This window comes from Trachurus trachurus (assembly GCF_905171665.1).
Source record: "Trachurus trachurus genome assembly, chromosome: 16".
In the NCBI taxonomy this organism is placed as follows: Eukaryota; Metazoa; Chordata; class Actinopteri; order Carangiformes; family Carangidae; genus Trachurus; species Trachurus trachurus.
Genome location: NC_139902.1, coordinates 32,329,419 through 32,357,293, shown reverse-complemented (window position 1 = coordinate 32,357,293; position 27,875 = coordinate 32,329,419). Strand labels below are relative to the sequence as shown.

The 27,875-nt window shown below is 42.1% G+C and overlaps 2 protein-coding genes across 2 annotated transcripts in view; both read left to right on the top strand.

Annotated features, from left to right (window-relative positions):
- Window positions 1-867, top strand: part of dennd4b (DENN/MADD domain containing 4B) — a 68,515-nt gene extending 67,648 nt beyond the window's left edge. The window contains exons 28-29 of the mRNA XM_083989283.1: window positions 8-66; window positions 604-867. Of these exons, the coding sequence (XP_083845409.1) occupies window positions 8-66; window positions 604-749 (205 nt within the window). The 3' untranslated portion in view covers window positions 750-867. The remainder of the gene's footprint in view (window positions 1-7; window positions 67-603) is intronic.
- Window positions 868-9,220: 8,353 nt separating this feature from the next.
- Window positions 9,221-27,517, top strand: kiaa0319 (KIAA0319). The gene is made up of 16 exons (XM_083990374.1): window positions 9,221-9,269; window positions 9,798-10,014; window positions 11,275-11,659; window positions 12,910-13,060; window positions 13,168-13,263; window positions 14,412-14,561; window positions 15,051-15,198; window positions 17,293-17,441; window positions 17,537-17,688; window positions 18,311-18,449; window positions 21,255-21,414; window positions 22,372-22,508; window positions 24,328-24,450; window positions 25,285-25,375; window positions 26,054-26,145; window positions 26,983-27,517. The coding sequence occupies exons 1-16, from the start codon at window positions 9,227-9,229 to the stop codon at window positions 27,138-27,140; spliced, it is 2,391 nt and encodes a 796-aa protein (XP_083846500.1). The 5' UTR covers window positions 9,221-9,226; the 3' UTR covers window positions 27,141-27,517.
- The last annotated feature ends 358 nt before the right edge of the window (window positions 27,518-27,875 follow it).

Here is a 27,875-nt window from a genome sequence, read left to right as displayed (position 1 = left end):
GTTGCAGGAGTCTGTACAGAGAGTTCCTCTTCCTCACTCTGGCAGCTATGGGCAAAGACCACGTTGGTAAGACTGAAGCATTCTGGGTAATTTTCAGCTTGGTGCAGTTAGAGCACTGGAAAAGAGAGTAAGGACAGCATTGGTCCAATGGAAGCGCCTCCTGATGGAGGAATATGGGTTTTTGTTTTCAATAATTTAAGGACATTTATAGATCACCCACGTTAATAGCATCATTGAGGATCCTTTACAGATAAACATTAACACATATGCTAGTAAAAAAAATACAGTTGTCTACGTTAATGTTTCAATCTACATTTTGTAATAAACAAATTATAAGTATAATTTGATATGACCAAGACACCTAAAAACAAAAGCACGGCAGTTTTCATCAATTTACAAGCAAGTGGCCAACACACATACATTGGAGTGAATGGGTTTTCTGGGCGCTTTTGCAATACCCATATCCTGCCACTAGGGGCGCAAAACCCTTAAACCCTTAAACCCTTACCACGGGAGTCAATGGTGGTGTTCTTACTCTCTTTTACAGTGCTCTAGGTGCAGTGATCACAGGTTAACCCCCCCCCATTGTCCTCCCCCCTCCAGCTGCCTTCGATAAGAAGTACAAAGCGGCCTACTCTCGTCTCTCCAGCTCTCTGGGCCGTGATGAGCTGCGGAGGAAGAGAGTCCAGCCCCCGAGTCCCAAAGCCATCGACTGCAGACGGAGCTTCCACCCCCCCCTCGAGTGCTGAGCCGCCCCCCTTTCAGGAGGGGGAGGGGCCAGGACTGAGCTGCCTTCACCTGCTTGTTGTCGTCACTCTCTGCTGCCTCCTGGTGGACGTCAGAGCCAGCGGCGGTGGGCGGGGCTTAAAGGGATATGCCAACTGAAATATTTTTATTTTTTTTACGTGTCTTGCCTCACTCCCGAGTCCATGACCAGCAGATAGACACCATCCTTTCAACTGTGCGTGCAGTAACAAGGGAGATACGGGCAGAGCAAGCGCACCGCTAATTAGCTTAGCTCAAACACTGGAAGTGTATGGGTAGTGTTAGCCTGCCTCCACCTAAAGTCATCAGAGAAACTCTTCAGCAACTCTAAACGGACCGATCTTCGTCTCAGAGCTGACAAAACTCTCCGGTAAGGCATCTTGAGCGGTCAAATGCCGCTAACGGGACGAGATCGGTCAAAACGGAGGGTTCAAGCAAAGAAGACGGTTTATTTTGGTTCAAGCTAGCTACATCGAGGGCAGGTTAGCTTCCTATTTCAAAGTAAAAGCATACGTATAAGCAAAGCGTATCTCCCTTGTTACTGCACGCACAGTCGAAAGGATGGTGTCTATCTGCTGGTCATGGACTCGGGAGTGAGGCAAGACAGGAAGAAAAAAAAAATGTTGGCGTATCCCTTTAACCGCGCGTCTGTAGCGAGCTGTCTGTCGGGTGCATGTGCAAGAGGAGGAACCAGCTGTTTCCGTGGCAACTGTGCAACACCGGGAAGGATCAACAAACTTCGCCGTCGGGACACGTCGTCGTCTGTTTGTTTCTTTGTCTGTTAGTTTGTGTCGTGTGGGCGGAGCTTAAAGGGAACGAGGGTCTGGCCCCGCCCCCTTTTCCTTTTCCTGCTCTCAATCCTCCAATCAGGAAGCAGAGCAGAACCAAACAGGAAGCTGACGAGGTTTTTGTTTCACACCTTCTTCACACCTGGATCCTCTCACCACCGTTCTGTAGAAACAGCTGAGCCAATCAGAGCCGAGGATGGAGGGAGGGGGCGTGAGCCAATCAGAGCCGAGGATGGAGGGAGGGGGCGTGGCCTTTCTTCCTGTGAACAGAACTGAGTGTTTAACGTTTGTTGTTTCTTTTTTTTTCTTTTTTTTTTGGTCCATTAATCCTCCTCCAGATCTGAACCTGTCGACCTGTTAACGATCAATATTCACCCAACACCTTTAAATTAAGATTTTCCTTAAAGTCTCACTTAAAGGGATAGTTCAACATTTTCTGCAAATTGGCCCATTGCCATAATCCCCTATAGTCATAGCAGTAGGCTCACGGCTCTGCTCCGCCGTTCTAAAAACAGCTTGCACCGACAATTAAAGGTAACGAACCTACTGCTAGGACTATAGGGATTATGGCAAGTTAGGGCCAGTTTGCAGAAAATGTTGAACTATCCCTTTAAATTAAGCTTTTCCTTACAGTCTAACGTGACATTTCCTTAAATGTTGAACAGAACTCCCTTAAATTTCACCCTTAAACTCTTCATGTTGCCGGTCGGTCACGGGGAATTGCAGTTCTTTGGTCACTGAGGTGTTTTTGTGAAACAGTTTTAACTGAATTAAGTGTTAATGAGTGAAACCCTTAAATATTTAAGGGGTGAAACTTAAGGATGTTTGTGCAGCTGTTTAAAGGAAACTGAACTCAGACTTTAAGGAAAGCCTTAACTAACTCTAAGGGGTTTGTTAGTCAGGTGGTTGTTTTCAGCAGGGTTAGGATTTTATGTTTCCATGTAACAACCACGATGAAAAACGACTAACGATGTTACAGCTGCTGCTCACTGACGAAGTCAAAGGTTTTTTAATTTGTTTCTTTTTCTTTTTTTATTTGATTAAAGGGAAATTTAGAAACTAGAGGAAGACGTTCAGCTGTCGACGCCTCGTGATGTTTGTGAAACACTGGATTTAAACACTGGACAGAACAAGTCTCATTAGTTTGATTGTCCATCATCAGCAGCAGCAGCTCCACTCTCCGTTTGCTCCAGGGCAAAGCGGCGGCGGCAGCAGCAGCAGCGTCACCGGGATTCGAACTCACGCTCACTCAGCTTCAGTCAACACAGTCTGCACTTCCATTCTAAAGGTCGTCACGTGAACGACTTTTAATTACGGCACCGACACCGTTGATATTCACATCGTTAGGTTTGAGAAAGAAAAGAAAACCAGAGAAACGAACGGCAGAATAAAACTGAGTCACAGGTTTAAAGGGACAAGACGGAGATAAAAGTAGAAACATAAAGAAGCAATAATGAAGGTTCATGAATCAGATTTACAGAAATTATATTAGAGGAAATAAAAATAATGGGCAGATAAAATAATGAAAATACCGTGTTACTAGTTTCTTTTTCCATCTAGTCCCTGAATATTATTATTTTAGTTTCATTCACACAGTTTCATTCATTAAAAATACTTCAATTTATTAAAATTCAATTAAAAAAAAAAAAAATTCTACCCAAAATTTCAATTTATTTACAGTTATTGAAAAGAAAACAAAAAGGAACATTATTAGGTTTGAGAAATAAATGGAAATCAGAGAAACGAACGACGGAATAAAACAAAGTCACAGGTTTAAAGGGACAAGATGGAGATAAAAGTAGAAATCAACAGAAACATAAAGAAGCAATAATGAAGGTTCATAAACCAGATTTACAGAAATTATATATTGTGTTACTAGTTTCTTTTTCCATCTTGTCCCTGAATATAATTATTTTAGTTTCATTCAAGTTTCAGTTTCAAAAACATTTTCTACCCAAAATTTCAATTTCTTTACAGATATTAAAAATAAAACAAAAAGGAACGTTTTTATTTCAAGAAACACAATATTTAAAATTATCTTTGAGTTCTGTCTCAACAACTTCCTCTTCCTCTTTAATCTCGTTGACGACAAACGATCTTTGACTGAACCGAACAACATGTAACACGGTGATGATGTCACAACGAGCAGGCCACGCCCACAGGGACACGGTGACATTATCACCGAGTGTCAGGTGACGCTTTAAAAGAAACATTCAGCATCTTAAAAATGCTTGTTTGAGGTCAGATTAGGATCATTTTAATCATTATTATTATTGATCCACATCAATAATGAGTGAATGACGCGGCGTGCAGACTGACAGGTTGCAGGTTCGATTCCCCGCTGCAGCAGAAGTCGCCCTGGAGCAAACAAAAAGCAGAATTCAAACTTATTTTACGTGAAAATGTCGAGTCAAACTGGAGAAAAGTGAAAAGTTTCTTGTTTTTATTTGAACTGTGAGTGAAGAAAAAGAAGAAAGAGAAGTGAAGCTGAAACGGCGTTTTCTTTCTTCACCTGAACATTTGAATGCAGCGACTGCAGCTCACCTCGTTGTTTTATGGGATGGTTTCAGAGCAGAGGAGTGTAATTTAAAATAGATAACTGTGTTTGCTGTTGTAATTTATATATGGCTGTGATTTCAGTTGTAAATGTTTTTTTTTTAAGAAAACACAAAAATAAAAGATAAAGACGAAGTGAAATGTTTTTGTCGTCTTTGTAAAAATATTGATTGGTTCTTTTATTAATTTAGGGTTAGGGTTAGTGTGTAGTAAATGACTTTACTTTCATTCTCTCTGCACCGATCACATCTTCACTCAGCTGGGGCAGTCTGAACCGGAAGTGAAAGTCCGCCTTCAAAATAAAAGTATTCATAGAAATCAATGCGTTTGTTATTTCTAGTTGTTAATCTCATATAATCAACCTGCTTTTTTAGGCCTACTGTATATAAAATATTAATTTAAAAATAACAATAACATTAGAATTAAGCTCTCACACCCCTCTATTAGTTTCTAAGTTACTATTCTTTTTATACTCGAATGAATTACCCGTCATAACAAAACAGAACAAACACATTAATACATTTCATTATATTTTATCAACATAATGGCTTTAACTGTTTGTTCTGTCTGTGTTTTTTTTAATTCCAGTCCATTGACCTAAATGACAAAGCAAAGTGATCACGATCAGACGTGGAGCTCCACAGGGATCGATCCTTGGTCCACTTCTGTTACGATGTTACATTAATAACATGATTCTGCCCTCACTGTGCTTCAATGTCAATTTTATTTCTTCTTTATTCATCATATAAACAGTTCCTGTGACCCCTATTTCACAACAGCTGACTCTGAAAAAAACAAAAACAAATGTTGAATGTTAAAGGGATATAAAGGGAAGGGAAACACACACTATGAAACATCCAGATAGCTCCATACTGCTCGTCTGTACTGACCCAAGTGTCCTGAAGCCGCCACATGGAAAAATTGTTTGGGAAAAAAAAAATTGATCTCTGTTTGTTTTTATTCTTGTTGTAGCACCAGTGTGTGTTTTGGACGATTCAAAAGTGAACTCTATCCGCCGCCATTATATAAAAACCCGTTACCAGCCGGACCCCCCCTGGAACTACTAAAGCGTTTTTGATTTTATTATTGTTGTCTAACCCCATTGTTCTCTCAATTCAGTTCTCCCGTTCCTGCTGTCTTCTTTATTTTGAGTAGGAACTGTGGAAGGGAACAGGGGCGAGGGTGTTTACTTTTGTGGAAAAGTGGAAAATGGAAGTCTTTTTCTGTTGTTACGTTTCACATGTCACATGCTTTGCAATTCCTCTAATAAAGACATGTTAAAAAAAATTTAAAAAGGGGGAAAAAAGGGTTTTGATGACTCCGAAATTTCTCCGAACCCTTCCTTGGCATGACGGTAAGTAGATGATTGTTAAATTATTGTAAGTGTTTGTCCTTTTGAAACCAATTAAAGCAATACTTACCGATCTGGCATTTCACTCAGCACAGCACAAACATTTGAAAATCAACAGCTCCACCTCCCTCACAAGTCCCACCCACCTCTCCCTCCTGCGCAGCTCCACGAGCCCCCTCCCTCCCTGCTGCATGCGTTGGCATGGCAACGGTAAACAGAACAGGAACGCGAGTGAAACGGGAACAACACAAACAAACACAACACCGGAGTTTTAAACCGTATAAACGGACTCAGTGATGAGTTTTATAATAAACTGTTGCTAGGCTACTGCTACTGGAGACGCAGGGGAAGTGATTGTTACAGATTACAGTTCTCAACGAGCCGGGCTGGCGGCCGGACCAGCGCCACCTGATGCGCTGGTTCAGGCCGAAAATAAATCCAGACCGAGCCGAGTCGAGCCGCGCCGGTCCGGAGTTCAACCGGGTCCGGACCGCTGAGAACTCACAGAGCTAACAGTAGGACACATGTGACTTCCTGTGTTTACGTATATCTATCGCTCTGACTCGGGGCTGCTGCTCACTATAACGTTACAATATCAGACATGAAACTCCATGACCAGCTGCGGCTGCAGTTATTGGTCTTTTAAAAAACGATTTATTTCCAAAAACCTTCTTTCTTGTGTGTTGTGACTCTAGTCTCCTCTGCTCTCTGTGTCCTGCTACTGCTCTGTCAATAAGCGTTCTTCCTGGTCGGGAGGGGGGAGAGGAGGAGAGCGGTGCACAAAGTGATTACATATTAAGTAGGTTCGGTCGCTCGTCAAATCTTATTAATCGGACCGAATAATATTATTGGTCAGACTTTTCTCAGAATTATATGAGAATTAAAAAATGATGAGTTTTTAACCCTGTTGGGTTTCTCTTACATTTTAATGTATCATCAGATTATTAATAGCATTTTAACTTAGACAAAGAAATGTGCAAAAGTTCCAGAAAGGTAAGTATTGCTTTAAATATTATCCAGTCATGAAATCACTTTGATTTTCCTCTGAAACGACCTTTTTTAATTTTGGAAAATTATGGGCCTACTCACTCACTCCTCAAATACAGTTTTTTTTTTTTTTTTTAACCTTTTATTCTGAAAGTCCTGACCGGATGTCAGCTGTGTAATTTCCGCTGACTCGACACTAGTCGTGATTCTCTCGGCTCCAGTTCAGCAGCATCGCTGTGAAACCAATTAAACCACCGACACCAGGCAGCAGGCACCAGGCAGACTCTCTGGTCCAGGATGTGAACACCAGAACCGACTGGACCGGGACCGGACTGGACCTGCTGAGGAGAACCGGAGAGGAGGAGGAGGAGGAGGAGGAAGAGGAGGAGGAAGAGGACTGGGAGCAGCGACGGAAACCAGGTGCGTTCAGTTTATTTATAGTGAATTTATGCGCCCAGATGATTAAACCACAGTGTTGTTGTCGCTGTTTGTCATTTACACGGTGATGATGCGGAACATGTCGCTGTCATGGCAGAGAGCGGAGAGCGGACTAAGCACCGCCCGCCTCGGAGGACCCCGTCCATAAATCCGCTCGTTTTAACCTGCAGCAACAGCAGCTGTTAGAAATAAATACATTAGACATCTTTTGGTAAATGCAGGCTATTCCTTATGCTATTTTTTTTTTTTTTTGGGGGGGGGGGGGGGGGGGGGGGGGGGATCTCTTTATAGAGATGTGGAATGGAAAAAAATGTGGTTGATCAGTAATAAATTTTGTCTAAACAATAAGATTGTATAAACAATAAAATAGGCCTATATCCAGCAAAAAAACAAAACAAAACAAAAACATTAGAAAGATTTTTGGTTAAATGAAAACTGAAAAAACAGTCAGTTGCTTCTTACATCTGCTACATCTGCATGAAAAGGACATTTTTCTTTACTTTGAAAACAACCAAATGGAAAATGATTTAATTTATTTTGTAAATTTCATATCCACAAAAAGAAATGGACTGACAGCAAACCAAATTTTACACTTTTTTTTTTTTTTAAGGAACTTTATCAATACAGCACCGACATCAATGGACTAAAAATGCCAAAGGTTTTAAAAACAAACTTTATTTAGGAAAAAAATTTATTTAATTAATAAGCTTTTCTTTACATCGATGCATTTTGTATACATGATCCTTTTATACACTTTTTTATACTATTTATACTTTATTTTTAACAGTTTTGTTATGCATAAAATTGTTAATAAAGTAAAAAAAAAAAAATACTTAAAAAAACAAAAACAAGCAACAGCAGCTGTTTCCGGGAGGTTTTTCCTGCACCTGTCGACTCTTATCGATTGGGTTTATTTAAATATGTTTTATTGTGTTGACTGGACCTGGTTTTAACTCATTTCCGGGTTCGGAACGGGACCATAACAGCTGATATTGGACCAGATGCTGCAGAGACCTGCTCATAAAGCTGGATGTTTCAACCTTAAGACGTGAAATAAAGAGTAAAAACTTGAGGCCGAATTTAAAAGTGATGAATACAGATCCAGGATCAGTTTTAACCAACACGCTGCCAGCTTTATGTTTTTAATTAGAAGCGATTAAACTTTAAATTGGTAAAATTTCCATCGGAGTGAAGTGGTGACGACATCGCGCTGCTGAGAGGAGAGGAGAGGAGAGGAGGGTCAGCCAGGAAGATACAGGTACAACTATACACACAAACAAACAAACAAACAAACAAACAGACAATTAATATGTATTTAATATTTAAAAACACGTCACATCTCTGCGGTGTCATAGCGACCGAGGTGCGTTTATTTCCAGGCCCGGGCGGAGCGGGCGGGCGGGGCTTCCGGTGGAGCTGTCCGGCGGCGTGGTGCTGAAACTGGACCTGTCATATGTGAACATGGAGAGGAGTGTGTGTGTGTGTGTGTGTTTGTGTGTGTGTGTGTGTGTGTGTGTGTGTGTGTGTGTGTGTGTGTGTGTGTGTGTGTGTGTGTGTGTGTGTGTGTGTGTGTGTGTGTGTGTGTGTTCAGTTCAACTCACTTTATTTCAAATTTGTGACATTAAAAATGAAAAAAAGAAGCTAAATATTCACTATTTTCTATTTTTTTTGATCAGACTGTTTTATTTAATTTAATTGATACCAACCAGCTATGAAAAACAGAGGATGCTCTATATGATATATTGTTATATTTTCATATTTAATACAATATTAAATTATATAAACATTAAAAACAGCCTTGAGCGATATTTAACATGATGAATAAAATAGAAGCAGATTTTTAAATTTATAACCAGTTCCTTTGTCTCTTTTAGTCCCACATCATAAAAATGTGTATTTGATGCAACAAGTTAATTTTATCTGCAGCCTCAGATTTAAATGTAGAAATCTGTAAACAATTATATATATATATATAAATAGTTTTATTCAATAATTGTTTCTATTTCATTCTTTCTCTTATTTTGTAAGAGAAAAATATGATATTATGACAGAGTATTAGGGCCACATTGACAAATAAAAAAATCACTCTTAGAGAATCTTAGAGAATAAAGTGGTAAATGTATGACTTTATTCTCTAAGTTTGTATGTTTTTTGTTTTTTTTCAATTTGGCCCTAATACTCGGTCGTACGATATTGAAAATATTGACAAAATATTGAATGATATTTAATGATAAGATATTGAATTTTGCTTTTGTACACAGTATGTGTATGAGTCATTGTCTATTCATACAGGCTGAAGTACAGAAGTTTACAGATGTTTTGTGTGTTTCAGACTCACACCATGTGGGAGAAGATGTTCCTGCTGCTGCTTCACAGTGTTGAAGGTAAAAACAAACAACATGATTCATGTTTTCATTAACACTGAATAAAACCAACTGAACCCACACTGCAAAAACTCAAAATCTTTCCAAGAATATTTGTCTTATTTCTTGTCAAAATGTCTCATTTCTAGTCAAAACTAATCTCTTTCCACTTAAAATAAGACTCATCACCTAAAAATTAACTTGTTTTTAGATCATTTTCACTTGTTTCAAACTAATTTTCATTTGAAATAAATAGAAAAATCTGCCAGTGAAAGCAGGTTCTTTTGTGCTTGTAATAAGAATGAAAAACTTGCTCCACTATCAGATTCTTCTACTTATTTAAAGTGAAAATCTGCTTGAAAGAAGTAAAAAGTGTCTAAAAACAAGCTGCTTTTTATGTGATGAGTCTTATTTTAAGTATAATGAGATTAGTTTTGACTAGAAATTGGACATTTTGACTAAAAATAAGACAAATATTCATGGTAAGATATTGAGTTTTTGCAGTGCAGAACCGAGTCTCCAACGTCCCTCTCTGTGTCTGTGTTGCAGCTGCAGTGGCGTCTGGGTGCTGGCAGGGGGCGACCTTCTCGGAGGCGGTGGTGTCTCCGGCGGTGGAGAGCAGCGGCATCATGCGGATCCCCGGAGTGGCCACGCTGCCGCAGTGCGTGGCGGCCTGCTGCGACCTGCCGGGCTACGACCTGGCCTGGCTGTTCGAGGGCCGATGCTACGTGCTGAGCTGCCAGCAGAGGGACAACTGTCAGCCCCGGTACAGTACGCTGCACACTGATTGGCTCCTTTCACAGATGTTTATTAAAGGGATAGTATCATTTTTTTTTAAAGTGGGGCTGTATGATCTACAAATAGCCCCTAAGTACTTTAATTGCAGTAGAAGACTCTCTGCACTCCTCCCGTTAGCAACGCCAGCCCATAATAGCCCTGCCCAGAGATTTACAACATACAGTGTTGTGAACAGACCCAAAGAAACGGCCTATTTTCACGGCCTAAAAGAGGTTTTACCTGGAAAAAAATACACAGTTCTATTGTTTGCTATAATATAATTTTTTCCAGCCCTTCAAAGTGCAGGAAAAACACCGTTTTTATTTGGACCGAACCAACTGCTGATCGGCGGGCGCTAACCCTGGGCGGAGGGATACGTGAGTTGGTTAGGTCCAAATAAAAACTGTGTTTTTCCTGCACTTTGAAGGGCTGGAAAAAATTATATTATAGTGAACAATGGAACTGTGTATTCTTTCCAGGTAAAACCTCTTTTAGGCCACGAAAATAGGCCGTTTCTTTGGGTCTGTTCACAACACTGTATGTTGTAAATCTCTGGGCAGGGCTATTATGGGCTGGCGTTGCTAACGGGAGGAGTGCAGAGAGTCTTCTACTGCAATCAAAGTACTTAGGGGCTATTTGTAGATCATACAACCCCACTTTAAAAAAAATGCCATTATCCCTTTAACGCCAACATCGTATCAACACCGTAGAACTAAATGGTCAAGTAGACAAAATAAAGGACAACATCAGTTATTGCAGTTATCACAGAAATAGCATTGCTTAGCAAAACAACAACATTTCAGTCTTTCCAGCAGTAACAGTACGGTAAAGTTACAATTATATGACAGTATAACAAAGGTTAAGCAAAAGAAAAAAACAATCAAATTAACAATAAAGGAAAATACATTTTGGTGACAGACCTCGTATCCCATGAAAATTATAATTATAGTTATTGTGACGGATCATTTGTTAAACATTTCTGATTGTATGTTCATTATTGATATACATTTCTTGTTTGTAAATTAAATTAAGACTTAAAATAATAATCAACTTCAATCAAAACAACTTAAATGATGGTGAAGAATTCTGAAATTTGGATTTATGGATATGAAATTCATGCGCCTCTGTCTCTGTGTGAAGCTTACGGAGCTAACAGACGCTAGGCTACTTCCTGTTTTTTTTTCTAATTTCAAAATAAAAGCATGTATTTCAATATAAATTGAAGAAACGACTGCATGTCCACCACCAGGGAACGTCCCGGCGCCGACTCCTTCCTGGCCTTCCTGCGCCGCGCATCGCCCCAGACGCTGGTGCTGCAGTCGCTGGTGCGCGGCGAGCCGTACGGCGCCCGCTGGCGGCCGGCGGCGGCGCCCGTGTCCTCCGAGGCGCCCGGCGACCTGCAGGCGCTCAAGGACCTGGCGCTGTTCGACGGCGCCCGGCGGGACTTCTCCGACCCGCTGGAGCTGGAGTACTCGGAGGAGACCGGTGAGGGCGACCGGACGCCGCTGAGGGGACGAGACGGGTTCAACCAATCAGAGGCCGAGGTGGGGGCGGCGCCGGGGGCGGGGCCAACGAACACGAGCCGAGGAGACGAGGTCGGAGCCACGAGGCCGAGCGGCGCCGCGGAGGAAACGGTGAGTTCAGCTGCTTCTGACCCGTTCACATCAAGTAACATAAACCAGCGGCTCTGAAACTTCTTCACATCAAGGACCTGAAACTGACAGAAATTAGACCATGGCGCCCTGTTGGACAGAATTTTGAAAGAAACACCAGAAATACACAAATATTTGTTCTAAGACTGAATAACATCACCTTCTTAGTCAATCTACGTTCAAATCAGGGCCGATGTTGTGTATATTTGGAAAAAAAATTAGCAAAATTTCTAGAAAAAAGTGGTAAAATTTCGAGAAAGAAAGTTTTTTAAATTCTAGAAAAAGAAATGGTAAAATTTTGAGAAAAAGTTGGGGACCCCTTGAACCCTCTCAGGGACCCCTAGGGGACCACATTTTGAGAACCACTGCCATAAACACTGTGAAAACTACAGCATAAAAACAGAAGAGATACAAGAATATGAATCATGTTTAACCCAGTGTAAATCGTTGTAAAAGGCTTTAACTATAATAATTAGTAACTAATAATATACATATATAATATGTCATGTTTTGTCACAGTTATAATATCCCCGCCAGAGTCCTGCAGCCGGGGTCAGTGAATGCCTCATTAGAGCAGAATGACCATTTAACTGGGAGATATCACCATGAAACTTCACAAGTTTATCACTCACATTAAGACAAATATTTTTTGTATTACAAGTTCTGTCAAATTTTATGTTTAAATATGTAATTGAGCTAATATCTAATTAAATATGCGCTAATTTGCATATATTTCCAGAACAGAAATCTGAACTATGGATAAAGCTACTTTCAAAAGTCTTGTTTTATTTTGTTGACATATTAGAGTCTTTAGTTTTTACAGAGGGGATTGTGGATATCTCTTTTTATCACTCTGTAAATGAGAAAATACTGTCACTAGCCCTAAAAAAAATCAAATGTCTCCATGTTTTTAGTAATAAATAATTATAATATAATAAGCTTTAAAAGCACATTGGATTTAATATTTCATCATTATTAGTATGTGTACCACATGTTTCTTTTAAATAAAACAAGACAAATTAACAGAGGATGGTCTATAAATTATATTGTTATATTATCATATACAATATTATATTACCGGTATAAAAACATTTTAACAAAGTTTGCTCACTAATCTGAATTGCCCCAATATTTAACATGAATAAAGTAAGAAATACATTTTATAATTTATAATCAGTTCCTTTGTCTCTTTTAATCACGCTTTTAATTTTTTCAATGTTTTGGGGTTTCAGATGACATCACAGAGCGTCGCCGCGGCAACATCGCTGACATCATCGACCCCCGACTCCACCCAACAAGACCATATAAGGACTTTGGCGCCCACCGAGGCCTCGTCCCATTGGCCGAGCAGCAGCACGACCACGACCACGACCTCGCAGCCAGGTGACGGGATGATGTCATCACAAAACACCACAAAAAAAAAAAAGTTGTAATCAATAGATATCGATCAATAAGTGATTAATCAGTTTCTTCTTCTTCCCCTCCTCCAGCTCCTCAGCCCCTGGTGATGTCCACAGGAAACCCTGTAGAACAGACGGCGCCCACAGTTAAACCTGAAACTTCAGTTTCACCTGAGACAACACCTGGTAACACACACACACACACACACACACACACACACACACACACACACACACACACACACACACACACACACACACACACACACACACAATCATACATGTACACATCAAAATATTACAAATTAATAATAGCTAAAATATTGAAAACAGAATATTTTAATTTTCTTTAATAACTTTTATTTTTCTTTTAATTTAAAGGGATAGTTCACCCAAAATTCAAATTTCACTCATTATCTACTCCCCCTCATGTCAACTAAGGGCTGGGAGAAGTTTTTTGGTGTGTCTTTTTGGAAAAAGAAAAGTGAGCCCCATTCACAACCATTATATGGACAAATAGCTAACTCAGAGAAGCCACGGAGGACTCTGAAACTTCTCCCAGCCCTTAGTCCACATGAGGGGGAGGAGATAATGAGTGAAATTTGAATTTTGGGTGAACTATCCCTTTAAGTTCTAATTTTAATCCTGTGAGTAAAAGTATTTTATCATTTATAATTAATTATATTTTCTCTTGTTTCTTGGTTCATTCCGTATTCAGTAATCACAGATTGGATGGAAGCCCCTGAGGGACAGTTTTACCATTTTGCCCTCGGAGGCTTCCGTAGTTTCCTGTAGTTAAAGCAGAAGTAAGTGGTCCGGTCGTTTTGGCTAATGCTGCGTTCCAGGCAGGCTTTTGAAATCGTAAATTACAGCTTCAAGTCACAACTTACGACTTTGTAGCGTTCCAGGCAACCCACTCGTGTTTCTCCGACCTGTTTTACCGGTGAAAGTCACTATAACGGCCACTCGTAACTTCTGACCCGTGAACTCGTACCAGATCGAACTGGTACCACTTCACGGTCGGAAAAATACGAGTTTCCTTGAACGCACCATAACAGTCCTCGTCCCTACGTCGCCACATTCATGGCGTTCCTTGGCTGCACACACAGCCCTTCATGCCGTTCTCTCTCCTCATTGGATAAAAACTGTAGGATACGATAAATGTTTTCTCTTCGGCTCAGAGCAGAGCAGAGGGACTGACAGACCCGTGTTTCAGTCCAAACACTCTATGTAAGTGATTGCTGTCGGAAGATATAACTATTTAAGACTTATATTAACACAAAAATATCACTTACTTCTGCTTTAACGATGACATCATTCTGCTGTGATTCCAGCCGGAGCTCCGCCCACCAGCAGCAGAAGCTCCACCCCCGACCAGACCAGAGCCACGACCTCTGACCCCAAAACCACCACCACCGCCGCCTCAGCCCTTAGCCCCGCCCCTCCCACCACAAGCCCCGCCCCCTCACCTGCTGCCGCCACAGGTAAATCTGAAACCAAACTTTGTTTCTGTCAAATTAAAGGGACAACGAGGAGTTTTGGAAAAGCAAAGTGTCTCCACACTACATTTATGAGCCTCCGCACCGTGAAATTCTTTGACCGGCGCAAGACAGACTCATGTTTTCATTCATCAAGAATTAAAGTCAGAGGTTGGAAGACGATCACATACCGTCGTAGTTCCCACCATAAACGGAGATTCGGTGGCGTTATTCTCATGACTCGCCACAAAACCGAAAGTAAAGAAACGCTGGTCGGCTCGACCAGCATTTCCACCACCACTAATAATAACAAAATAACCATAGAGACAAAACCATAGATTTATCTAAAATGGACCATTAACAAGTGGTAACGGAGATTCATCCACATTAATATGAGACTTTTTATAACCAAATAGAAACTCCTCGTTGTCCCTTTAAATTCAGCATGTTTTTTTGTTTTTTTTTAACGTTTTAAACGACCCGTCTCTCCTCCAGTGTCGGAGGTCACGGGATCGAACCGCGGCCCCGTTGCCGTGGTGGGTCCAGACAGGAAGTTGCTGCTCCCGGTTTCCAGCCTGTTGCTCAACGGCAGCGGAAGCACCGACGACCGCGGCATCGTCAGCTTCCACTGGGACGCCATCAGGTCACACACACACACACACACACACACACACACACACACACACACACACACACACACACACCTGCATAACTTTAAAGTCGACTCTAATGTAAAATCGTGTATATAAAATGACAGGAGGGAAACGCTTTGGAACAATCTGTCACTGACAGTTCACAGAACAGCAGGTTTATAAACAACAAGCTGTAAATCAGTAATATACACTCTTATATACGTAAGTGTAAAAGAAAATTATTTTTTCTGTGTCTTGCCTCACTCCTGAGTCCATGACCAGCAGATAGACACCATCCTTTCAACTGTGTGTGCAGTAACAAGGGAGATAGAGCCGTATCGCCCGTAATTAGCTTAGCTCAAACACTGGAAGTGTATGGGTAGTGTTAGCCTGCCTCCACCTAAAGTCGCTAATTAGCTTAGCTCAAACGCTGGAAGTGTATAGGTAGTGTTAGCCTGCCTGCTACCTGAGCTGAAATCAGCAGTCAGAAGCTGATTTCATTTTAGCTCTAAACTCTGTAAATATATCACTTTATCATCATTTCAAACATGTTTAGGTGAGAAAGTAGCCGTTTAGATCAGCAGTGTGTCGTTAATTTGTCTAAATACCAGCTGTTTACTATTTTGTTCAGACGAATTCGGCGCTACTCAAGCTAGCCGTTGTGACCAACGCACTTCTGGTTACTTTCACAAAATAAAACACCCGTTGCCCTTTACATACAGAAAACCATGGCGATAGAATTTGTGCTTTTACTTTGAAATAGGAAGCTAACCTACCCTCGATGTAGCTAGCTTGAACCAAAATAAACCGTCTTTGTGACCGATCTCGTCCCGTTAGCGGCATTTGACCGCTCAAGATGCCTTACCGGAGAGTTTTGTCAGCTCTGAGACGAAGATCGGCCCACCGGTTTCCGTTTAGAGTTGCTGAAGAGTTTCTCTGATGACTTTAGGTGGAGGCAGGCTAACACTACCCATACACTTCCAGTGTTTGAGCTAAGCTAATTAGTGACTTTAGGTGGACGCAGGCTAACACTACCTATACACTTCCAGTGTTTGAGCTAAGCTAGTAGTATTAGTCAGTCCCTCCAGGAATTCGCGATGTTGCGATTGCAACAATTAACGCAAATTCAGCCAATCACCGCAAATTTTTGCGATCTTGCAATTTTGTACAATCACCGCAACTTTTCCGCAAATTAGACCAATTGTCAGTGCTTTCCGCGAGTTATACAGCAGAGAGTGCGAGTCTGGACGGAGCGGTGGTTGAAAGTGAGTCCACGGAGGAACAGCGTGGCTGGGCTGACGGCAAGAAACTTGATACAACGTGCACAAAGTGATAAGTAAAGGAACACAAGCTGAGTTGAATGTGTTGAGTGTGTGAGTTGTCCTGGTTGACCACCCGAGGCTGTGTCAACCCCACAGCACTCGCCGAGGGGGAATCCAGTGAGTGCGCCACTGCAGGGCCGGAGCGGAGCAGCCGGCGGCCAGGTGCCCCTTCCCCCATCCTAAGGCCCTGGCCCTGGACTTGAGTAGCCACCCTCCCCTTTTTATTCAAAGACTGGACTGTTTTAATGGCATTTTAAAACAGTTCTTTTACCACGATTTTTAAACAGACATTTTAATTAAAAGTAAAACAACTTTCAACTCTAATTTTCCTGTGCCTTTCTTAACAAGTGGAAAATTGCTGGTATAACAGGACCTCACATTATTTTGGGACATTTCAAAATTTTCAATTTTCCTTTGATTTCTAATTATTCAGAACAAAACTGCAACTTTTTTTTTGCAACTTTCGCTGTCTCCCGCAATTTAATCGCAACAAAAGCGCTTAAAACATCGCAACATTCACCGCAATTTTTTCAAAATGTGGCCGCAAAATCAGGCATTTTAGGCCGCGAAATCCTGCAGGGACTGATTAGTACTATTAGTGGTGCGCCAACTCTGCCCGTATCTCCCTTGTTACTGCACGCACAGTTGAAAGGATGGTGTCTATCTGCTGGTCATGGACTCGGGAGTGAGGCAAGACAAGAAAAAAAAAAAGTTGGCGTACTATCGACTAGTCTGTTCAACCCCTACCTCACACGCTGTGAACTGACTCCTCTGTGTTTCCAGCGGTCCTCCTGGGTTGAAGCTGGAGGACGTGGACCGGGCCGTTGCCGTGGCGACAGGCCTGAGGGCGGGGCGCTACACCTTCAGACTGACGGTCTCCGACCAGCAGGGGGCGACGGACAGCGCCGCGCTGGCGGTCCGGGTGCAGGAAGGTGGGCGGGGTTTAACTGTTGTTAACTAATGATCCAGATCTGAACGCTGCTTATTCTGACGGCACCTGAACGCCTCGTCCTTCCTCCCCCCGCAGCCCGGACTCTCCCTCCGGTCGCCCACGGCAGCGGCAGCCACAGCCTCGCGCTGCCCAACAACTCCCTGGTGCTCAGAGGCTCCGTCACCGACGGCGACCAGACCGAGGTCCACTTCCTGTGGGTCCGAGACCGGCAGAGTCCTGCAGCCGGGGTCAGTGAACGCCTCATTACAGCAGAATGCTCCTTTAACTGGGAGATATCACCATGAAACTTCACAAGTTTATCACTCACATTAAGACAAATATTTTTTGTATCACAAGTTTTGTCAAATTTTATGTTTAAATATGTAAATGAGGTAATATCTCATTAAATATGCGCTAATTTGCATATATTTCCAGAACAGAAATCTGAATAATAGATAAAGCTACTTTCAAAATTCTTGTTTTATTTTGTTGACACATTAGTATCAGAAGTTTTTACTGAGAGGATTCTCGATATCTCTTTTTATCACTCTGTAAATGAGAAAATACTGTCGCCAGCCCTAAAAAAAATCTACTTTCTCCAAGGTTCTAGTAATAAAATGTTGTATAAATGAGGCTGTGAATGATATATCAACAATCCCCTCTGTAAAAACCTTCAGAATATAGAAAGGGATCAAAGTGGAAGGTTTGGTGTCTGTAAGTGCTGCTGAAGTGGAGATTTCTAGCTCAGAGTCTGAGTCTGAAAAACTCTTTCTGAGGAAACGGCCTTTAAAGACTTGGACTGTAAAACTACATAGATTGTTATTGTCAATCATAGTTGTATGATCCGTTGAGCTGTGTCTCTGTGGTCAGGACGTCCTGTACGGCTCAGACTCCCAGGCGTCTCTGTACCTGGCCAACCTGGTGGAGGGAACCTACCTGTTCCAGCTGCGGGTGACGGACGCTCAGGGTCGCTGCAGCACCGCCACCGCCACCGTGGAGGTTCGTCCAGGTAGGACGCCACCAGCACCTCAGCATGTCATAATCTCCATATTGATGCAATAATATGTTGATGCGCTCTGGCGAAATGAGTCGTTAGTAGCACCGTTCTTTTTTTAGATAATCAGCTGCTAATGTAAAAATCTCAATTTTTTTTCATCTCTCTTTTCTTTTTATTAAGGAGTTCATCATACAACACAGACAACAATACAAACACAAGTAAAATTGAAAATAAACATTTTGCGTCTTATATGCAATTTGGGATCACGAGCCCCCAGCTAACCACGCACACTAACTACCTAACTTCACCTACCTACCCTTACCAACTATACCTTTCCTAGCAGTGACAATTTTTTTTTAGCTAATTTCAAAGAAATGACGTTCAAAAACAATCTCCCAAAGTTTCATAGTCCAGATAATTGAGAAAAGGCAGGTAAATGACGATTAAAGTCGACTTGCAACTTTTAACCCTCTAGACGAGCACAACATGAAATAGAGACGAGCTGTAGGCAAGGCAAGGCAATTTTATTTGTATTTAACAGTTTGTCTCAAAGGGCTTTACATGGCATCATAACAACATCCTCTGTCCTTAGACCCTCACATCCACTGAGGAAAAACTCCATGGAAACCCTTTTAACAGGGAAAACCAGGAGAAAGCTCAGGGTGAGCAACAGAGGAGGGATCCCTCACCCAGGACAGAGATGTTGTTACAGACAAGAAAACAGTTTACAGTTTATGTCACAGAATGTGCAAAATATGGAAATGTTAGCAGGAGTAAACTGTAAACTGCATCTCAATTGTGAGATTCTCCGCTTTCCGAGGGTCATTGAATGGCGCCTCTATGATACAACAAGGGACCGTGTAGGGTGCGTGTAATCACGTGGTACAGGAACAGACGCCAGAGACCGCTGGCCTTTAAACCAGAGACATTCTATATTATATCACCTTCTACCGCTCCACCATAGAGAGCGTGCTGACGCAATGCATCTCTCTGTGGTATTGTGGCTGTTCGGCTGCAGATAAAAAAGCCCTACAGGTGATAAAGATGGCAGAGAGAACCATCGGCCGCACTCTGCCCACCCTGGAAGACACTGCAACCTCTCGCTGCCTCCGCAGAGCCCGGAATATAAGAAAGGACCAGTCACACCCAGGCCACAGTCTGTTCTCCCTCCTTCCTTCTGGCAGAAGATACAGAAGTCTCAAGTCACGCACCAACAGACACAGAAACAGCTTCTACCCCTGGGCCATCAGACTTATTAACCACAGCAACCAGCCAAAATAAATAACCCTGCACCACTGCACCAAACAGCACTTTCTTAATGTTATTGTGCAATATCTATTTATTCCTACAGGTTTTTATTATAGTACAGATTTCTAATACTGGATGACTTACTTATTTATCTTTTTCTTGTGTGAGTGTACATGTGTGTCATTGAGGTTGTCCTTTTTAGCTTGTTTTAGTCTGTTTTAGCCCTGGAATGGATGTGGCACCACAAATTTCGTTGCACTTGTCTGTTGCAATGACAATAAAGGCTATTTGAAATATTTGAAATTTGAAATATAAACGCAACTTTTTTCTGGTTTTCAATCAGAAATAGAGAGTTGAAGACCATAATGTTGGTCATATCTCATATAAATGGTCATATCTTGAAAACTATCCAATGTATGACTTTGACTAGGGTATCTTTTTAAAGCTTATTTCTCCTCTTTACATTGATACCAAAATCACTGTGACTCATTTTGTTGCATGAGGGAAAACTGAGCATTCTTCAACAAAACAAAATAAAAAGCGACTTTATAACAGCAAAGGAAGTGGAAAGTGCAGTTTTATTGAACAGAACAGACCAATCAATGTCAGTGATTGACACGCAGCAAAGGGGCCGCGAGGTGGAATCGAACTCACGTCTCTACCTAGTGAGATGAGACGCTGGTGGCTCAGTGTATTTAATCAGAGACTCCATCGAGTGTTTCAGTGACGTCATTTTCTCTCCTTCAGCCTCACGTTCTGTCTATTGTTGCCATTTGAGATACTAAGGTGTTAATAGCTACAAGTTTAATTCCTTCCTAACATTAATACTTTTATTCTGCACCGCTCTAGACGTTCTGTGGATTTATTATTTTTGATGAAAAAAGTTGTAGCTATGACCTTTAAAGGGATAGTTCACCCAAAATTCAAATTGCACTCATGATCTCCTTCCCCTCATGTGGACTAAGGGCTGGGAGAAGTTTCAGAGTCCTCCGTGGCTTCTCTGAGTTACAGGGGGTCTCGGCGTAGCAGTGCATGTCCATATGATGGTTGCAAATGGATACCAACTGTCTTCGTAACAAAAAGACACACCAAAAAACATCCAAATACCTCCATGCTGCTCGTATGTAATGTCCCTCTTGTATTGAAGCCCTGGAATGAGAAACTGTTCTGAAAAAAATTAAATAAGTCTATATTTTAAGCTTGTTTGTAGCGGAAGCTCCCAGTGTTTCAGTTCACTGCTCTTCCTGTGTCAGACGGAACAGTTTCTCATGTCGGGGCTTCAATACAAGACGGACATTACATACGAGCAGCATGGAGGTATTTGGATGTTTTTTGGTGTGTCTTTTTGTTACGAAGACAGTTGGTATCCATTTGCAACCGTTATATGGACATGCACTGCTACGCCGAGACCCCCTGTAACTCAGAGAAGCCACGGAGGACTCTGAAACTTCTCCCAGCCCTTAGTCCACATGAGGGGGAGGAGATAATGAGTGAAATTTGAATTTTGGGTGAACTATCCCTTTAACATCCTCCAGCCGTAGTGTCCTCAGTGTGTCTCCTGTCTCGTAGAGCCGGGCGGGGGGGAGGAGGTGGAGCTGGAGATGCTGGTCTCGGTGTCCCAGGTCAGTCTGGCCCAGAGGGACACGGTGCTGCGGCAGCTCGCCGCGCTGCTGCACGTCCTGGACGGGGACATCCAGGTCCGAGCGCTGCAGGGACACTCACACCTCAGGTACCGGCCCAGTCTGACCCACTGCGCCACACAGCCGCTGCCGCAGCACGCCGCTTCACGCCGCTTCACTGCTACTGACTGACTGACATCTGTCTGTGTGTGTCTCTGTGTGTGTGTGTTCTTGTACATGCTACGTTGTGAGGACCGGAACGAGTTTTTAACCAACAGACTGAGGACATTTTGGCCGGTCCTCACTTTTTCCAAGGGCTGTTTGAGGGTTAAGACGTTAGATTATAATTAGGTTTAAATTAGGTTTAGAGTGATGGTTAAGTTTAGGCATTTGTTTTGGATGGTTAAAGCAGAAGTACGTGATATATTTGTGTTAATATAAGTCTAAAATAGTTGTATCTTCCGACAGCAATCACTTACATAGAGTGTTTGGACCGAAACACGGGTCTGTCAGTCACTCTGCTCTGCTCTGAGCCGAGGAGAAAACTTTTCTCGTATCCTACAATTTTTATCCAATGAGGAGAGAGAACGGCGTAAAGGGGCGGTCCTCTCTGTGTGTGCAGCCAAGGAACGCCGTGAATGTGGCGACGTAGGGACGAGGACCAATAGATCCATGACGAGGGCGGGGGCTGCTAACTCCATCTGCTGACAAGACGTTATGGTGCGTTCAAGGAAACCCGTAACTCGTGTTTTTCCGTCCTGTGAAGTCGTACCAGTTCGATCTGGTACGAGTTCACGGGTCAGAAGTTACGAGTGGCCGTTATAGTGACTTTCACAGGTAAAACAGGTCGGAAAAACACGAGTGGGTTGCCTGGAACGCTACAAAGTCGTAAATTGTGACTTGAAGCTGTAATTTACGGTTTCAAAAGCCTGCCTGGAACGCAGCATTAGCCAAAACGACCGGATCGCTTACTTCTGCTTTAAGGTTAGGGTAAGGGGCTAGGGAATACATTATGTCAATGACATGTCCTCACAAAGATATATTTACAAGGATATGTGTGTGTGCAGCACGGTGCTGAGGTTCTCGGTGCGCGGCCCCTCGGGCCCCGTCCCCGGCTCCAGACTGGTGGTCCTGCTGAGGAACCAGCTGCTCCGAGAGAAGAGCGACTACCTGCTGTTCAGAGTGCTGAGGGTCGACACCGTCTGTGAGTCACACACACACACACACACACACACACACACACACACACACACACACACACACACACACTAGGGCCCGACCGATATGGATTTTTTGGGGCCGATGCCGATTACGATTATTAGGGGGGAAAAAAACCCGATAACCGATTAATCGGCCGATTATTTTTTATTTTTTATTAAGTTTTAAAATTGTATTACTATAATAATATATCTATATATATTATATTATATATAAATTAGGGCTGCCTGGTCGACCAAAAAATCATTAGCCGACTAAAATTTCATTGGTCGATTGGTTGCATGAAAAAAAACAAACATTTGAAGCCCTGTCTTGTCAAAATGAAGTCAAAATCAATATGGGCTTTTATTTTGAAGGGCCAAATACAGGAAGTCATGACACGTGATACTTTTTTGTTGTTGTTTTTTTTACACGGCACGGCGTCTCTCTCTCTCTCTCTCTCTCTCTCTTTTCAATTAAAAGCGATCAGCGGTTGCTGCCGTGCCCGGCACCGTGTCAAAGCGCTCACCGGCGGTCAGTCTCACAGTGTCACGGAGCAGAGACATGATAGTCCCCGCTGCAGTCAGAGTCCCGCACCGCTCCACGCCGCGGACCCCCCCACCCGTCACGCAGCCTCAGCTCAGTCACTCCCTCCCTCATCTATGTGTTTATTGGTGATAAATGAGCATACTGCCGTGCCGGTATATAACGGTAAAACCCGACCCCGACCGGCTTGTTGAATCTCGGACCCAACACGGCCGGAGACGAGCATTAATTAATTAATTCACAACCCAACCGCGGTAAAAAAAAAAAAAAAAAAAAGGGAAACAGAAAGCCAGTGGCAACACTGGTTTTGAGACAGATCAGTCACTCTGCTGTGTGCTGTGACTGAGGTGGTAGTGGATGGAGTTTGTCATGAGGTCGGCGCCGGTGCGGGGGAATCTTTTCAAAGTAAAACCAAGTTTTATTCCCTGCATTTTATTCCTGAAAATATCGGCGACAATCGGCAAGTTTTGGCCGATTACCGATTAGTTTCAAACGGGCTATAATCGGCCGATAAATCGGTCGGGCCCTAACACACACACACACACACACACACACACACACACACACACACACACACACACACACACACTCACACACACACACACTCACACACACTCACACACACACACACACACACACACATTTCTATTCATTTTTATAAATCATGATTTTCACAGATTTTTAAAACGTTTCATATCCAAATGACGAAAATACACAAATAAGGCAAGGCAATTTTATTTGTATAGACCATTTTTACCACCAGTTTGTCTCAAAGGGCTTTACATGGCGTCATGACAACATCCTCTGTCCTTAGACCCTCACATCCACTGAGGAGAAACTCCAGGAAAACCCTTTTAACAGGGAAAAACTGGAAAAATGTGTCACACTAAACTCTCTCGTCCCTTTATAAACGAAAACAATTCAAATCAAAGACGTTTTATTGGTTAAACAACAAAACAACGACAGTGAAATGAAGAGGTTTCTATGTTTTAGGGAAGGCCACTTCAAGCTAAAGTACTATTCAATAATTGCGGGATACTAATCGATTACTAATCGGCTATTTAATCTTAATTTAATCTCCCGGCGTAAAACTAAGTCAATATTCTCCGGTAGTTTCTCATCAGTCGCACCGTGCAGTGTGAGCTGCTCCTCAGTTTTTTATTTGACAGAGTTTCATATGTTTAGTTTGTTTCTGACGGTGACGACAGAAAAACTAATGATCGTCTCATTAAACTGATCGATCACCTGACTCTCTGTGTTTTTTTCCCATGATGCATCAGTGTGTCTGCTGCGCTGTTCGGGCCGAGGCCAGTGTGACCCGCTCACCAAGGAGTGCAGCTGTGACCCCTTCTGGACCGAGAACCTGGTCCGCCGTTACCTTGGAGACGGGGAGAGCAACTGTGGTGAGTGTTGGTGATAAGATAAGATAATAAGATAAGATAAGATAAGATAAGATAAGATAAGATAAGATATACTTTATTGTCCCAGAGGGAAATTCATTGTGGGCAGAAGTGCAGACTATAGACTGTATCGCCATACGAACAGACACAACACAGGAAACACATGGTAGCACACAACAACCACATGACAACAACACAGTACAAGCACATGATAACGACAGAGCACCAAACGTACGATGACACACAGTGGCAGCGAGAGCAAGAAGGACAGACAGCACCGATACACAATAATAAACTATTGCACAACCCGATACTTGCTAAAATATACAAGAACAACACAGAATACACGAGTAAGAGCAGACAATTTGAACAGTACTATAATAAAAGATAAGGCACCACTGTTAATAATACACATTGTATTTGTATAAGTAAAACATAGTAGTAAGTAACTACCCTACTAAGTAGACGGGCGCAATTTGTTAAGAAGAGAAATGGAGGTGGGTAGAAAGGAAAGTTTAAGGCGGTGGCTTTTGCAGCGGATGCTCTAAAACGTTTCCCTGAGGGTAACAATTCCTATTCCGAGATCAACACATGGGACGGGCCGGTCTGATTACAGAAGTCTCATAAACAGACTGCAAGGCCAGGGGTTGGTTGATGTCATTGATGATGTCACACAGGTGCAGGTGTGTTACTGATGCTGCTGTGTGTGTGTGTGTGTGTGTGAGTGTGTGTGTGTGTGTGTGTGTGTGTGTGTGTGTGTGTGTGTGTGTGTGTGTGTGTGTGTGTGTGTGTGTGTGTGTGTGTGTGTCTCTGTGTGTGTCTCTGTGTGTGTGTCAGAGTGGAGGGTCCTGTATGTGATCCTGACCAGCTTCATGCTGATGGTCTTCATCCTGTCGGTCAGCTGGACCTTCATCTGCTGCTGCAGGAGGTCAAACACACTCACATACTACTGCATAAACTGCATATATACACATATTGACACACATCTATATACAGCTCTGGAAAAAATTAAGAGACCACTCCCAAAATGATCAGTTTCTCTGGTTTTACTGTTTATAGGTTTGTGTTTGAGTAAAATTTCAATTTTTTTTGCTTTTGTTTCATTCTATCAACTACCGACAACATTTCTCCCAAAATTGAAAAAAAGAATTGTCATTTAGAGCTTTTATTGGCTAATGACTAAACTAGTCTAAATAACAAAAATATCAAATCTTTTCAGACCTTGAATAATAATAATAATAATAATAATGCAAAGAAAACATGTTCATATTTATTCCTCAACAACACAGCAATAATATTTTAACTCTTTTTTAGTGGGATAATGTCGATGTTTAATCCCAGCAGTGGTTTTTATTTATAATCTTCCTATAAAACCAGATGTGGTTCAGGTGATGACCTCATCAGTGTCTCATTAAGGAGTATGAGTTGTGTTTGTGTTTAAAAAAGAAAAGAAAAGAATGACTGTCATACATGTAGAGATGCTTTTGTGGGAGCGGCCTCTTAGTTTTTTCCAGAGCTGTATATTATACTGTACACATATCCCCTATACTGTCGTTTTACAGCAGCACAGAACAGAAGGTGTGTGTTGTGTTGACTTGTTGTTCAGGAGGAAACAAACCAAAGTGAGGAAGAAAACCAAGTACACCATCCTGGACAACATGGATGAACAGGAGCGAGTGGAGCTCAGGCCCAAGTTCAGTGAGTTGGACCCGAGTGTTAATTAATTTAATTAATCAACCTGATTAAACTGGTTAAACTGGTTAGAGAGAGAGAGAGAGTGTGTGTGTGGTGGAAGATCTGTGTTTTAGTTCAAACCTGTTGAAATGAGTCACCTTCATATCTGATAATACACACACTTTCATACATATTTGCATACTTCCATTCATACATAAATACTTTCATATATACATACATAGTTTTATTCATACATACATTCATCCATATATACTTTGATACTGTACATGCTTACATACTTTCATTCACACATACATACAGTACATACATACTTACATACACATACAGACATACATATACATAAAAACTTTCATACATACATACGTTCATATATACATATTTATATATACTTACATTAAAACATACATACTTTCATTCATACATACATAATTACATACATACCTACTTACTTTCATAAATACTTACGGTACATATATACATACAAACATACAGTAAATACTTACATATTTTCATACATATATACATACTTACATACACATGTATATTATACATAAAAGCTTTAATACATTCATACATATATAACATAAAAACATACTAACATACATACTTTCATTCATACAGTAAAAACTCTGTAAAACTGTACATTATTACATACATATTTTCATTGACACATACATCCATACTCACATACATACATACAAACTTACATAAACACATACTTTTATTAATTCGTTCATACATACATACATACTGTGAAAACATAGTTAAAGCTTCAGCATGGATGTCAGGCAGAGTGCATTCTGGGAGTTCAGTGTTCCCCCTCCTCTCCTTCCTGTGCAGGCATCAAACACCGCAGCACGGAGCACAACTCCAGCCTCATGATGTCGGAGTCGGAGCTGGACAGCGACCAGGACACCATCTTCAGCCGGGACCGACCGGCACGGAGCGGCCGGCGGCTCAGCGCCCACGCCGCCCGCAACGGGAACGCCTTCGGATGACGGGAGGGACCGGCAGACAGGAAGGACGGAAGGAGCCGAGCGGCCCCGAGACACACAAGGCTTCTTAAAGGTTGTTGAAGGACTCGGTCCAACCACAACGAACCACAACGAACCACAACGAACCACACCGGGTTCAGACTCTTTGAGGACCAGAGGACAGACTCTCCTGGTCCTTAACAACACGGACAGGCGGGAAAACTTGGGCCGAACGCTGCAACGTTTGGACGACGCTTCAGAGCAGGAGGAATTTTACAACCTGTGTGGAGATGTTGCAGGAAAAATGGATAAAAACAATCGACAGATGAGACGAGCTGGGTGCAGGACCGGTTCAGTCCAGTCCAGTTCTGTGCTAGCTTAAAGAATAGTTCACCCAAAATTCAAATTTCACTCATTATCTCCTCCCCCTCATGTGGACTAAGGGCTGGGAGAAGTTTCAGAGTCCTCCGTGCCTTCTCTGAGTTACAGGGGGTCTCGGCGTAGCAGTGCATGTCCATATAACGGTTGCAAATGGATACCAACTGTCTTCGTAACAAAAAGACACACCAAAAAACATCCAAATACCTCCATGCTGCTCGTATGTAATGTCCGTCTTGTATTGAAGACCCGAAATGCGAAATTGTTCCGAAAAAAGTTAAATAAGTCTAGCGAGATTTGGACAGTTGGTATCCATTTGCAACCGTTATATGGACATGCACTGCTACGCCGAGACCCCCTGTAACTCAGAGAAGCCATGGA

Excerpts from the sequence above, each read along its gene's own strand:
- kiaa0319 (XM_083990374.1), top strand. The coding sequence starts at position 9,227 with ATGTGGGAGAAGATGTTCCTGCTGCTGCTTCACAGTGTTGAAG. Across the intron at positions 10,015-11,274 it reads AGGGACAACTGTCAGCCCCG|GGAACGTCCCGGCGCCGACT; the intron begins GTACAGTACGCT and ends GTCCACCACCAG. Across the intron at positions 15,199-17,292 it reads TTCCACTGGGACGCCATCAG|CGGTCCTCCTGGGTTGAAGC; the intron begins GTCACACACACA and ends CTGTGTTTCCAG.